The following is a 15,376-nucleotide window of genomic DNA, read 5'->3' on the forward strand; positions in this document are numbered from 1 at the left end:
TGCAATATATTTCCACTTGAAAGCACAGAGGGTCGCAACTGTGTAATATACAATGGGAGCGCTATAATTTCAAATGCGAATCAGCTAATCATAATTTTCCAGGCTGAGGCGATAGAAGTGTTTATAACACAGAAAGAACGACATGTTCTAACCGAGGATGTAGGGTCTGACTTGACCTCGTGTGAAGTGCTCATATCACGACACAACAACTACACAACTTCTCTCAACTCCTTCAAAGACAATATAGACTCCCTCACCTCCCTCAAGGACCGGCTAATTGCATCACAACATGCTCAAACTAAAGCACTGAAACAGCGTCATGCTGACGTGTTGAAGCGGTGGAATGCCCTCTTTGCAGAGAGTGAGGCTCGGAGAAAGCGACTGAACACTGCTCTGGCTCACTTCAAGGAGATTGAAGGGATATTCCAGGTAACTCCTCACAGATTGTAAGGTAGAATCCAGAACACGTGACAACACACGTGACAAATGACACAGTGTGTTCGGGCCCTAAAGTTAGAATCCAGTTGTAAACTTACAAATTCCAAATACACTTTCTCAACCACTTCCTAACCCTTTAACTCCGCAGACGTTTGCTGAGAAAGCAAGCCAGTTCAATGGTTGGTATGAGAACGCAGAGGAGGATCTAACAGACCTGATTTACACAAGCAACATGGACGAGTGTAAGAAGTTAAGAGTGGAACACACTGCCTTCGTTGAAGCACTATCTCACGAGAAGCGGGAGGAGTTTAGAAACCTCACTGAGATCGACCGTACTATTAGGTTGGAGTTTATTTTTAGAAATTGGCTCTACTAATCTACTAATCTACTATCATTATGTAATATTTACCCCTTATTAATTGTTTTCAATACCTGTATAAATTTAAACAGCTATAATAAATTCGGGTGACTTAATATCGATCTTAGAGTCAAACGTAGATCTATAGTTTTTGTCCTTTTGGTTGTCCTTCGAGTTAGAAGATCAATAACCAGACAACGAATGAGTTTTAAAAAGTCTTGTGAACATTAGGCTGTATCAAAAAACACAAACATGATCCAATAATTGATGCACCTTCAAAAAAGTTGCATTAGGTCATTGTGAGTTTGGAAAAAAAAATTTAGAGTTCAACTCCAACCTTATACGGTGGTATTTTTCGTTTCCATGGTAACCACTCTGTCGCGGTCGCGTTTACTGAATTAAATTCATATCTGGAGAACCATACCACTTAGAGAACTGTGTTATAGCTTAAAAGAACCGGAATAGCCAAGTTTATATTCAACTTATCAATCAACTATATGCCTAGAACCTTTATTTTTTGACTTAAAGGCAAAAAGGTGGTTTTGACTGCGTTGCTATGGTGATTGCGTTGAATTTTTGTATTTTATTCCATTATTTTATACATAAAAGGAAGCAATAAACAATGTTGTAACAAAAAGGCAATATAATATAATAAATAGATATACTTTAGTCAAACACAAACAAAAAATGAGAATAATTACAATACAATGTTGTAATTTAATTTACTTATTGTGGCTTTTGTACACCTCTCTGTACTAGTGGCAGCAGCTTTCTGCTGCCTACGCATGTGCTGAACCACCTGGAGAAGAGCTTGTCGCTGTGTCTCGTCCTTAGTGACACTCCCGGTGTTGAACTCAGTGAGAACACCAAGAGCCCGTTCAGCACAGTCGTTGACAACAGTAGTGGCTAGAACCATTGCCTTGAGTGTCCTAAAGTTAGTGTTTGTCTCCCAACTGCTGACTGGTTCACAGAGAAAAGTTGGCTCCACTCCGTATAGTTCAAAGAATGTGAATGAATCAGGACCCACAAACTCCTTCAGTTTCCGTTTGTTAAACCGGTCAGTGAGGGGCTGTTGCTGCTGCTTCATCCTGGGCTGAGACCTGTGACGAAGAGTTTGCTGGGCCATCCCACGTTTCTCTGTATCACTCAGATGACTCGAGAAAAACGCGAGAGGCACCAGTCTTTCGCTCAAATACCACAGGTGCCCAGCTGACATCTTCTTCTTACTGGCTTCAACCAGCTCTTTGAACGTGCTAGTAACATTACTAGCCAGTGCTGTTTCGAACAGTGTCATAAGAGCTAGGTCCTGTGCTGGAGCATCAGCAGCACTTGTGCAGCACAGCCAGTACTGCACGTAAAAAAGTGCGAGGTACAGTGTACACCCCCAGTTCTTCCATCAAGTCGAGGCAGTATTCTTCGAATATATCGGTTAACTGTTTTCGAAATAGGGTTATCTTCATAGTATAAATCATGCCTGCCATCCACCTGGCATGGTGGGTGGCACCAGGTGCCCTGAACTTAATTCCGTCAGGTAGTGTTCCCCCAAGCAGAAGCAGGGCTAATTCTGCGAGTTCACGATAATCGTGCCGCAGAGTGCAGCACGAATCTTCGTCCTTCAAAAAATCCGCAAGGAATGATATGGTGGAAGCCTGCAGTCCCTTCAAGAACCTCCCAGAAATGTTCGGCAGGGAATAGTCGCAGGTATTGATGCATTCCCATACACTGCAGAAAGCCTTGTAGCAGCTCTCATCTGGAGATGTGGTGTCACCATACACCACTGAGCAGGCAGCACCTCCCCAGATCTCTGAAACATGATGCCGACAGGCAAATTGTAGCAGAGATCTGTTGAGGTGCTCCTCCAGCCGAACGGCCACACCCTTGTGTATTCCTGAATTTACGCTTGTCGTGTCGAAAACAAGACCATTTATTAAGGACGTGTTAATCCCTCTGTCCTTTAGCATGCTGATGACCTCTTGTAGCACTGCATCAGATGATCCCTGTGAATGTGAATGTTAATGTGAATGTGAATGTGAATGTGAATGTGAATGTGAATGTGAATGTGAATGTGAATGTGAATGTGAATGTGAATGTGAATGTGAATGTGAATGTGAATGTGAACGTGAATGTGAATGTAAATGCGAATGTAAACGTGAATGTGACTGTGAATTCATACATTTGCTATCTTGGGAACACCAAGAAGTATCTCAGTTGTAGCTCCTACCAAAAGCACTGCAACTCTCTCTTCAGGCACTCCCTGTCTTCGATCATCTTTGGATCTGTCGAAGCCTCTAACTTTGCCTCATGGGCTGGACTGACGGCCCAGAATGTTTTCTTCAAAAAATCCTGGAAATCTGATCTTTTCTTCACATAACTTTCAGTGCCTTTCTTTCGCTGCTTCATCAAAATAGTCCACCTTGAATTCATCTCTAAAACCATTTCGCGGATACGGTAGGGAGTCTTGGACATGATGTTTGTTTTCAGCCACCAGTCTGTAACTAAACGAGCCACATCATCAGCCACAGACGTCTTGGTCACCACTCCGTGATTGTTTGTCTGGGCAACCAGATGCTGGAAAAAAGACCGTTACAAACTATGCGATTTATATTTAAAATGTCCACAAAAAAGATTTCTAAAATTGAAATTTAAAATTCATCGAATAAATATGTTAAGACCCACCATGCTTCTAAACTTTATGAACACCTCTTCATTTGTGGGGGGCTTCGAGCAGACAAACGGACCTGGTACAGGCTCTATAGGCAAGCTACAAAGAAAGAGACTTTCCAAACGTTTGGGGAACGGTATCATTTTGCTACATAAGATAAAATTGAGTTAATATATTAAATTATCCGTGAAAAATTATTAAAACGGTACATTTAATTTACGTTCTCTACAAACCACCAAGGCAATGTCAGCAAAATAATGCTTTTTATTGCATGGGAAAACTGTAGCCACAGCCAAAGTTATCCTACTTTGAATTAAACAGGATGACAGCTCGTATACGCAAACAAAATATCACACGCAACAACAAAACTGTACAACCAAAGCAACAAGCTTTTCTAGTGCTGCTCCAATCGTTGTCTTGACAACAGACTCATGCTGTATAGTTTGCCTTCCTTTTTCGCTTTATACAGACCTGGCATGTGTTAACTCGCTAGATATGCCAGTGAAAGATTGTGGGTAATAGTCGAAGTCTTTTTGTAAGTCATAACAACCATAAAATCACCATGACAACCGCGCAATCACCATAGCAACGCAGTCAAAACCACCTTTTTGCCTTTAACTCAAAAAATAAAGGTTCTAGGCATATAGTTGATTGATAAGTTGAATATAAACTTGGCTATTCCGGTTCTTTTAAGCTATAACACAGTTCTCTAAGTGGTATGGTTCTCCAGATATGAATTTAATTCTGTAAACGCGACCGCGACAGAATGGTTACCATGGAAACGAAAAATACCACCGTATAAGGTTGGAGTTGAACTCTAAATTTTTTTTTCCAAACTCACATCGACCTAATGCAACTTTTTTGAAGGTGCATCAATTATTGGACCATGTTTGTGTTTTTTGATACAGCCTAGTGAACATACTAGTCCCTAAGTTAGACTTATGCACTTAAGCGTATCATTTTGACTCATGTCATTTTTAACACCATCCTCCACCATTCACTCTGATTTCTCCGGCAACCTTCCCCAGGGTTGCCACACCCCAGAGGTAGGCAGAGCATCTCAATGCTATCCTCTCGTGGCCCGTGGGCTATCTTGGCCCAGCCTCTCTTTTTAAAAAAAAATTTTAAAGAACAAAAGTTAGACTTAAAACTTTGTCCTGCAGATCTCACCACGTGACAGTTAACCCGTACACTTGGTTCACCATGGACTCGTTGGAGGACAGTTGGCAGTCTCTCCTTCGAGCTGTTAAAGAACGGGACCTCATGATCGAGAAGGAGACACTTCGTCAGGAGCAAAGGGAGGAGTTGAGGAAGGCATACGCTGCTCAAGGTAACCTGGTAACCTGGTAACCTGATGACTTGCCATTACTTTGACTCTTATGGAGGTCGTACCTCAGTGACTGTCACTGTACCAACATCTTTTTCAGCAAACAAGTTCGCAGAGTGGCTGGAGACCACAAAACTGAAGTTAACGAACAACCGGTACAGACTAGAGGACCAGCGAGACCTGATCGAGAGTAAACACGAGGAAATCAAAAAGAAGAGAGCAGTTCTCCGTGAAATCGAGGTTTTAAATAATATCTGATGCTTTTTTAATCATAAAGTTTTCAGACAATAATTTTACGTAAGTTTAAAAGTGCAGGTAATTTTAAATTAAATAACAGTTTGAAACCGGACAATATTGACACACATTAAACACGAATGTCCCCTCAGGACTTGTCAGCGCATCTGGAGAAAGGGATGATATTCGACAACAAGTACACCACCCACAGAACGGTCACCCTAGCACAACAGTGGGACCAGCTGAATGAGTTCACCCGGAGAATGCACCACACGGTTACGGGTCAGATAGAGGCGCAGAACAGGACTGGGGTGGACGAGGACGAGCTCAAGGAGTTCACTCTCATGTTCAAACACTTCGACAAAGACAGGTTTGTGATATAACTAATTATAATTATTAATTGTTAACTAATTATTACTAATTTCACTTAGTTGTCTGCGGTGTTTAGGCAGATTATTTTGGATTGTTATCTGGTCATATTTACCAAATGATCATTTTGAAAAGATTTCATATTTCATCCAGAGTCCTCTGTCCTGTTAGCCAAAAATATTGAGAGAAAAGCACATAATATTAATTATACATGAACTTCTTGCTTGTTACTGGAAACTGGACTAATTGAAACGTATCCTCAGATCAGGCCGACTGGACCACAATGAATTTAAAGCTTGTCTTCGAGCTCTAGGATTCGATCTGCCGGTTCCGCAAGAGGATCAGCCGGATACAGTGTTTGAGGCTATACTGGACTGTGTTGACTTCGACAGAGACGGTTTTGTGCGCCTGGAAGAATACATGCAGGTTAGAAGTGACCACAAGTTATTTATTATTGACGTTGAAAGTACTGCCCGGAGACAGTCAGTCTATCAGTCGGATGATCGATCCCACAAGATCTTAAATTTGTTCTGCAGATCGTACGTGCTGAAAACCATACGCAGCCAGAATAAATTATAAAACTCTAATATTGTGCTGTATCTAACAAATATCAGCAAAACATTTCCCAAGATCTCACCAACCTCCTGCCTAGTTCATGATTTCGAGAACAACGGAGAATGTGGCAAGTACGGACGAGTTAACAGAAGCGTTCAAGTCTCTGACGGAGGAAGGTAACAAGCCGTACATCACTGCTTCCGAGCTCTACGCCGCAATGCCTCCTGATCAGGTGAGTTATTTTGAAGGATATGTCAGCTCTTAGCGCCCTTAAGTAGGATTATAATAAAACAATGAGTTAGGGAAATAAATCGGTCTTCCGGTTAGATTAGGGCGGATAAGGTCTCCCTCGTTCAGGTTCAATATGAAAGATATTCACACATAATAATCAACATTCCAAGTCCCTCGTTATGATTTCATTTGTACAAACCATATTATCACTTACAACGAATATAATTAATTAATGAACCCACTAATAGAATGAATGTTTCAGGCTAAGTACTGTATAGATCGGATGGAGAAGTATCCAGATGTTCCTGGAGCTCTGGATTACACCAACTTTACTAAGATCATCTTCCAGTCTAACTTGAACAGTTCCATTGCATCTGTGGACTAGGCAAATCATGTTCAAGTTTATGTAAACATATTTAAGAGTATTTATCATTAATTCATGTTGATTATTTATGTAGTTTATATTTATAATTATGATATGCAATTATTACAATCTTTGTTTTTGAAAGCTTCATTCGTATGTTTTTTGCTGTTTCGCACGGAAGATCACAATCGACAACCACCATTAAGCCATTATAATCTTGCTTGATGCAAGTATCTAGTGATATTTCACGTTACTTTAATTAGTGATTTTTAATTTTGACTCTAGATTTTCAGCTGATTACAATATATGTTATGGCACAGTGTAAAAATGTAATATGCTTATTTATTTCATTAATATGCTTCAAAGTTATCGTCAACATTAGTCCAGCTATAAGCACAGTTCTTCAAAGGAATTACGAAAATGCACTTCGAAAGCTCATAACCTCAAATAATTTAATCAAGCTAATATTTTCGATAACAAAAAAAAATTACGTTCTATGATTATTTAATAAACTTACGACCTTAAAACCTTTCAAAAGATGTTGCCCACTACCTCAAAAAAACAATACAATCACTTCAAAAGCTTTAATTCCTAAATCGTACTACCCAATAATCTAATCTGTCACCTAAGGGGTCGTTCACATATTACATAATCACTTTTTGGCCCATTTTACATCCCCCGGCCCCACCCTCCGTAAACAGTTTTACACAATATAGCTATTGTGTTAAAATCACACTAGCGTAATCATTTAGAAACCCTCTCCCTCCCTCTCAGTGATTACGTACTAATATGTGAACGACCCCTAACCATCTAAACGGGTCTGACACACAACTCCACACTAGCATTCCTACCGGTCCTCCTATACCTGCACCCCTTCAAACTCTTCCCGTACACCAGACCACAAGGCAGCTTCTTAAAACAGCTGTCCGAACTCCTGTGCAGATAGTTCTGGAGTTTACCCTTAAACTCGGTCCGGATAACAGCTGAGTTGTGGGAGCTGGCGCTGGAGGACCGGGCCATAAAGTCAGCTCGTTGGGAATATGCTAGCGGTGAGCCCTGTGCTTCCCTGGAGGGTAAGGAGGCGGTTTCTAGGTTTGGGGTTCGGATTTGGGATTGTCGGTTCCAGGTGACCCTACAGTTTCGTACACATGGTAACAGCTTTCCGTATAGTTCGTGGTCACGTTGTAACTCTGGGCTCTTATTGGTGGGTGATATATCACGTGGGTTGTGGTTTGTGTAGTATTCTTTGCTCGGATTCCACAGCAACACGACCTCTTGATTACTGCCCGGTATCCCAGGTGTTGGCTCCTGGTTCTCGGAGTCCACCTTTTTCTCTTTCAGCCGGGGGAGCTGCTCGATGTTTCCAGACCAGGCCAGGCTGCTCTTGTCCAGCAGAGTGGGAGCCTGGGTGGTCATTATGGTCTTATCTCCTGACTGCTGGGGCTGTGGGGGACGTTGAGTCAGCTCTTTGCTCAGAGAGAGTCTGTAAGAGTGTTGGAGCGGAGGGATCTTACCTGGTTTCTCGTGTACTGGCCTGAAATAGAACATGTTTAATAATGATAACAACTCGGCCATTTAAGCAACTTGAATTTTAGCTTAAACCCAACATGAACCAATATATTGTTTGTGCTCCATGTTCATATCACTGATAACAGAAATAACTAAATTGTAAATGTAACTGAGAATAGTAACCTGATCTTGTGGGAGATGTATCTGTTCATGTAACTAGTCGGGTAACACCGGCTCTCACTCTCCGTCTCCTCAATAGTCTCATCTCTAAAGAAGAACCCACCACTGCTTGTCGAAGAGATTGGTTTCTTCCTTCGTATTCGTTTCTTCCTACTGGGAGGTAACTCCGGGGACTCCTTCTCTTCTTCTTCTTTCACCCAGGGAGAGAGGTCCGGTTCTGTTGTAATATCCGGGAGTGTGTATTTTAGACCCTCGCTGAGATGATGTTATTTCAGTTCTCAGTTTTTACTTAGAAACAAAACATCATTCGTGACATTAATTTTATTAAGGCCAAATCTCACCATTTAAATAAACGAGAATTTTAATTGCAAATCGAATTCATACACAAACTGAAGAGTAGACTTTCTTCTCTAACCTCAAATCCAATAACAATCTAGTGATGTTCCCTGATATTTTCAGGCTCTCACTTTCTTCACAACATGATGTATCTGGTGCCATCATATAAGCCCTGTGCGATGAAAATGTAATTAAGCTAAAACTTTTAATCGCAATTCATTAATAATACTAGTCGTTTTTCTGTACAAAAGCACAAGACCTCGACGACATGAAACAAATGTATCGTAAAACTCAAAGAGCAAACGTAGCCAACATCAAATTGCGACTGTGACTGCGAGAACTTCCATTATTACCAGCGTGTTAAACAGTAAACTATAAAGACAAAATGACGACAAGGGCCGCCATGACGTAAACTGTACAGCACAGCTACGGTCAAATCAGCTTTGGCGGTTTAACAGAGCTAGCTATAATCAACAAATTATTGAATAGCCTTCGTGGATCTCGCTCAGGACTCTGAGGCGTCCTAATTATATTCAAGCCTAAGTTTAACTTTAAGAATAAAAGCAGTCATCATCACAAAATAGGTGGCATGATCACGAGGAGTTTGGGGATATTAACATCATGATTAGGAATTGAGACGAGAAACCGTCCACCACATAGCAAAAGCATTAATATTTAAAATTAATGTAGAAATTAATTAATATTTAATGTAGAAATTAATTAAATCAAAATGTTAAATGCTAAGTGTCATATTTATAAAATAGACGTTTAACTTAACTGTTATAACCGACCGGCGGCTGAGCGGACACAACATACAGATCAAATCAATATGCGACTATATGATTAACCACAGACATGGAGCTGCAGATGAGAGGACTAACTGCTCGTCGAGCTGCATTGTGGTCAAACTCAATCATATTGATCACTAGCTTGACCCACTGAGATTTTAACAAAAATCTCAGTGGGTCAACAAAACTTGGAGTTGGACCAGGGGAGGTTTTCAATAGACATTATACTAATACTATTACTAAAAGTAGGTGGTACTACTACTGGTCCGGTATAATGTAACAGCTATATTAACCGGATAAGAATACGACTCCCATGATCGCTGAGCTGTACAGTCTCTGGAATCACGCGCTCATTCACAGGTATTTTAACTTGTACTTGTACTGCTGTTGTGGAGGAGCTTTAAAACTAAAAGGAATGGGAATGTAGCCACAATATCTTCAGCCTAAGCCAATAAGTTTTCAATTTCGATCGTACATTAAACGTGAGCCTTTTAAAAACCGGCAGGCTTAACTGTTTAAACTGTGTATTATGTATAATGTATAAACTTGATACTTATACTGGTTTATTTATAGTATGCGATATGATGTGGCGACTTTAAGTTTAACTCCTATACTATATACAGATATGATATAGATTAAATAGATCACATAGTTAACTTTATTTCAGCTTAAGATCAATAATTAAACCTAGTATGCTATCCGCAATCCGGATCTCACAGTCTTTAAAACAAGCCCGTTCTCTCTAAACTTGTATTAAGGAGTCGTTCACATATTACGTAATTTCAGCTGAGGAGGGGGGGGGGGGGTTCCCAAATCCCAACTGATTACGCTAGTGTAATTTTTACAAAATAGGGGTCGTTCACATATTACGTAATCAGCCGAGGGGGGAGGGGGGGTTTCCAAATGCTTACGGTTGATTACGGGGGGGGGGGGGGGGGGGGGGGTGTTTTGGTCGTTGATTACGTAATCAAAATTTTCTTTTTTACCCTCTAGAATAATAACAATTTGACAATATTTTAATTCAAATTCCACGCAATTTCACACTGATATAGTAGTAAAATTTAGGAATCGATCGGGTATCCGGCTGCTAAAGTAAGTAGTTGGGAAGGTGCTTGGCCGGATATCATAACAATGATTTCGGCTCATAATGATCAGGGTAGCATGAAACGTAGAGAAAAGTGTTTTCCAGGGAAAAAATTCAAAAACGGGGGGGGGGGGGGGGGGGGGGTCAGGCCATGATTATGTAATTTTGCTGTCAGGAGGGGGGTTGAGTTTTGATTACGGTTGATTAAAATTGCTAAAATATTAATTACGTAATATGTGAACGACCCCTAAGTGTAAACAATTTAGTCCACAGGCTCATTGGCTCAATCTTAAACAAATGACAAAGCCGCTCATCGACAAGCTCTAAGTTTAACAAAGCCTAGGCTATAACAAGAAGTAGTAGAAGTATAAGAAGTATTATATCAAAACCTGTTAGTCATACCTCAATTGCAATTGTAAACAAAACCTGCCCTCATACAAAGCCGATCCACTATTATACTCTATAATATAATAGAACATATTATATTTTAAACAAAACTATAGCTGTGCTTGTTATGACAACAATCAAAATGCCCATAGAAAACCCGGTGATGCAGAGTCTACAAGTCTAAGAGTTAAAAGAGACAAGCCGCACACTTGAAGATAGTTCCACCACCAGCAGGCCAGCTGCAGCCCACTCACGATACTGCTGAGATCAGTTAATCATATTACGGTTTATACTTCCTAACTTCCAGGCATCTATTATACTCCACTTTTGATCTAGACTGAATCCATAGATCTGTGCGGCTTTTCGTTTAAAGTTTACCTGGTTATTTCAGCCCTCTTCGCCGAATATTCTATCGAAGATTTGGCGAACAATTAGAAAGAAGGCGGTGCCCGCGGTAAGTGTGGTTTGTATTCATGAATTGGTAGTGTTATTAATTATAATATTTTCCGGTTCCGAATTGGAAGGGGTGTAATCCGATACGTGCGCATGATACAATATAGTGTCTAATATATAGAACGCCAGTGTTATTTGTTTTACAACTTGCCGCCAGCCAGTCTGAGGTCTATGCTGATAATACCTTGGCTTCCCTTGCGGGATATATCGGCAAATTATCAGCTCTCAGTGTCCGAGACTTTTAGTGGATATAATTCCCGGAAGGTATTATAATACATAATACCTCCGGTTCTTCGGGCCGCAAATTCCCTCCAGCAAGCTGTCGGGAATTATCAAGCGGAGCCCGAAGAGCCGAAGGCATTATTATATTATATCAGCTGTAACATTGATGATCCGTTAATGGTCAGCTGTATCGAAGTTATTGCATATTGATATAGTGGTGGTAATAGTAGTGGCCAGGAGGGGCATGACGTATACATGGTACACGTGACGTATAGTTATACATGACGTATACATGTTATAGAGATATTAACACTATACACTATACACTATGTATAGACATAGTAATACTATACACTATGTATAACTATAGACATAGTAACACTATACACTATACACTATGTATAGACATAGTAATACTATACACTATGTATAACTATAGACATAGTAACACTATACACTATACACTATGTATAGACATAGTAACTTCGTATTCGGTCCAGTGAAACGTTGGTTGAAATGTCGGTTGAATAAAAGTCGGTTGGAAAAAAGTTCCAAGATTGAACTAAACCATGTTTGGTGAATGCATGTTGTGGATTCTTTCCTCTGCTAGTATAGCTGTAATAATTAAAAGTAACTCTTCACGTAGCTTAAAGAAAAATACATGAAAAGTATTGATCAATTGTCTTTTCAAGTTGAAATTCAACTGACTTTGCAACCAACCTTTCAATTTCATGTAAATCGACTCATGAAAACATTTACACCGATACGTAACAATATAATGATAAAATAACTAAAACAAACGACTACGAGTAGTGTTATAGCCGTATGCATGGTAAGGTGGATTAAGAAACCCAAAACATTGTCAAATAATTAGAAAAAAGCCAAACGGTTTTTCATCTAATTACAAAGAAAAATGCTCACGTTTAGTTAGTTTAAAACTCTTTTACAGATAGAACGCGAGAAAAAGAGCAATCAACCTATTGCATCGTTTATAAAGTGCCGAAAATTCAAGCATCAGCTCCCGCAAACAAAATCAACAAACAGAACAAAATGTTGTCAATGCTTAATTACATATTGTATTGGAGATCTCCTTGGGCCGCAATACCACACTAATAAAAACTGCCACATTAATGAAAGACACCTTGTCTCGCTCGAAGCATTCCCAAAACTGATTTTAAAACTTGTACTATACGTGGGTGAGTATCCGATCTGATCAAAATAACAAATTCAGCGAACTAAACTAATTGACCACAATTACAAAACTAATTGACCGCAAATATTATGATAGCCAAAACAAATGCTCTAACAATGACTCAACACGATCAACTGACAATTGTCCGGCTGTGGTCTGTGCTGAACCATTTAACTGAATCCAACGGTCATCATTCAGATACAAACTTACAAACTGTTTCAAAACTAATCGCACCAGCCGCCGCAACTCTAACTAAATGGTGCCTCTACACTCTAGCCCTCAGACTACAATCGACTAATTTACTCTAGCCAAAACAAGTTCAATTCATTCTAAGAACAACCATGACATAACACACGATCCACTAAAAGGAATAAATTTACAAGCGGTGAAAGTGAAAGTGGCCCACACAGCACAAACAAACACAGTGCTCCTGAAATTACGGCCGGGGAGTCCGGACAACAAAGTTATCATGCAGTATGACGAACTGGGACCCATTATTAGTTAAATTCCTGTCATTTGATACTACACTTATACCACTCTATCTTGCTTCAAGGTCATTACGGTATGTCATAGGTTAGAGCATGGACCATGGTGTTGTTTTGCACCCATGGTGAACTTAACAAGGGGGCATCTAATGTAATTGGAAGAACTAAGAATAGGTTAAAGAGGTTTTAAGGGTACGCTAAAACGGGGTGATTAGATCAACTTGAAAGTTGAAGCATGCCCGGCTGAAAATATTCGTTTGAGTACGGAGATTATTTAAATTTGCACTTCTCATGTTACTGTCATATTAAAGTGGCAGTTACGTTCATGCAAGGGACAATGCAAAGGACAATGAATTTGGACACTGTAACCAATTCTACAACGACGTGGACTACAGACTACTAAATCAGTGTTCAGTATCATTTCAGTGCAGGGAAAAGTAGCACCGCCTTAACACACCTCATACGTCATCAGCAACATTGCCAATCCTGCAACTGCTATTAAATTAAAGTCGGGCAAAAATAGTCTGAGTTAAATTAATTTAATATCACACAATACCGATTCAATGGGCCCCAATCAATATGCAATAGCTCGATCTTTAGTAACAACATAAAACATTTAACATTTTCACAGTTTTTACGGATCACTATCAAGCATCACAATCTTAAAAAGGAGGGGTCAGTGATCGTGGTGTTTTGTAAACATTGAATCAGCTCTATTTGCAGAGTCATGAGTAAATACTGTGACTGAATTTACTGAAAGTTTAAAATGATCAGGTGCAGTGTTCCTGAATTTACTGAAAGTTTAACTAAAAACTCGGAAAAGTCGCACTGATTACTGCGATTTGCGTGCGAATGTTATGCTTTGAAGAACTAGACGGTAATCTTTTAAATATTAAATTATCAACAGCACGCGATACGTAGACTGCACGTCTAGCTTCACCCCTCAATATTATCAAGCGATCATCAGCTGCACAACTGCAAACCACGTGACCAAAATACAAGTTCCAGATTTTACGGGCAATTAATATTTAAACAAACTTCCAAACCACAAAAGTGACCTTACAATTGGCACCGTGCACTGTGCTCAAAGATCCAACTCGCTCACACATGTTTAGACTACGCACGTGTACTCTCGGTAAAAACTTTAGACGTCTACCAGCACTGCCACTCATGACACAAACAATAGATTGACAACTATACATGTTACCTGTTGCTGAAGTCTGCAGTTGTTGATGAAGTGGTCGACAGCGAACAGACTTTTACCTGGGAAATGTCACAACGCAGCGCAAGATACGCCGAATTTTTGTTCGATCTCGTTTTTGATTGGAAACGATTTTCATGAAATGGCGTCCGTCCGCATCTTTGAAGATTCTACTTTGAATTTGAATCACAGCTTTGATTATAATAATTCATGCATATCGATTTAGTGAGCACGTAATGGCTGGCATTTATATTCGCTCAGAATTACTTGTTATTAATTGGGAGTGGAGACTTTAGTGATATTAGTGTAATCGTTATACTTGCAAAATCTGAATATATTGGATGAGAACAGCATATTTTTCATTAATTCCTAGGTTACGGTTCAAGGCAAACTTATCATTAAATTGTAATATGTACTATGCAAGTATGCAATACATTTACAAAGTGGAGATTAAAGCAAAGTAAATAGAGCTAGGTGACAAGGCCATATGAACGTTTAGACTTCAGCCATATTCATAACTCACCTTTTCTGAAATCAGATTATTCCAATACAACATCATGTAAGGTAATTCAGTTTCTAGAAGTTTAACGGTTGCCATGACCACTGTCACCACTGTGGCCCTACCAACTTTATAAAGTTTTGAAGATCACAACCAACCAGAGTTACAAACTTCTGATCACTGATATCAACATAACATACATTGATATCACTGTAATTGACGATAACCAGTGGTTACAACAATAACCATTAACCAATGTTAATATTTACAGTTTCAAATCGGACAAATAAGCTGTTGTAACTATATCAACTGATGCTTCATACCTAATATTTAATACAACACAATATACTAAATACTTGTTACAGTTACAGCCATGTTGCAGCGCTTTGTTATCCGATTACCGCGTTAAATGCATGATTCATCTGCAGGTCATGCTTCACGGACAACGGCCGGATCTCATTATCATCTTCATCCCTCATTTTACAATTTAGGCTTGGGAGTT

General features: G+C 39.7%; 4 protein-coding genes across 5 annotated transcripts in view; 1 reads left to right on the forward strand and 3 right to left on the reverse strand.

Moving 5' to 3' along the window:
- Positions 1 to 6,632, forward strand: part of LOC134819335 (spectrin alpha chain-like) — a 47,214-nt gene extending 40,582 nt beyond the window's left edge. For both annotated transcript variants that reach the window (XM_063829239.1, XM_063829240.1), the window contains exons 43-50: positions 103 to 429; positions 587 to 780; positions 4,622 to 4,788; positions 4,886 to 5,025; positions 5,172 to 5,389; positions 5,652 to 5,814; positions 6,041 to 6,175; positions 6,437 to 6,632. In XM_063829239.1, the coding sequence (XP_063685309.1) occupies positions 103 to 429; positions 587 to 780; positions 4,622 to 4,788; positions 4,886 to 5,025; positions 5,172 to 5,389; positions 5,652 to 5,814; positions 6,041 to 6,175; positions 6,437 to 6,559 (1,467 nt within the window). In that variant the 3' untranslated portion in view covers positions 6,560 to 6,632. The remainder of the gene's footprint in view (positions 1 to 102; positions 430 to 586; positions 781 to 4,621; positions 4,789 to 4,885; positions 5,026 to 5,171; positions 5,390 to 5,651; positions 5,815 to 6,040; positions 6,176 to 6,436) is intronic.
- LOC134819336 (uncharacterized) overlaps positions 1 to 15,376 on the reverse strand; it is a 116,254-nt gene that overhangs the window by 92,126 nt on the left and 8,752 nt on the right. The gene's annotated exons all lie outside the window — the stretch shown is intronic.
- The window catches only part of LOC134819337 (transcription factor TFIIIB component B'' homolog), an 86,360-nt gene that overhangs the window by 67,686 nt on the left and 3,298 nt on the right, over positions 1 to 15,376 (reverse strand). The gene's annotated exons all lie outside the window — the stretch shown is intronic.
- LOC134819341 (uncharacterized) lies at positions 7,330 to 8,731 on the reverse strand. Its single transcript, XM_063829258.1, has 3 exons — positions 8,643 to 8,731; positions 8,231 to 8,482; positions 7,330 to 8,072 (listed from the first exon to the last, which is right to left on the reverse strand). The coding sequence occupies exons 1-3, from the start codon at positions 8,726 to 8,728 to the stop codon at positions 7,349 to 7,351; spliced, it is 1,062 nt and encodes a 353-aa protein (XP_063685328.1). The 5' UTR covers positions 8,729 to 8,731; the 3' UTR covers positions 7,330 to 7,348.

This window comes from Bolinopsis microptera, chromosome 8 (genome assembly GCF_026151205.1).
Source record: "Bolinopsis microptera isolate Bmic1 chromosome 8, MBARI_Bmic_1.0, whole genome shotgun sequence".
Lineage (NCBI taxonomy): Eukaryota > Metazoa > Ctenophora > Tentaculata > Lobata > Bolinopsidae > Bolinopsis > Bolinopsis microptera.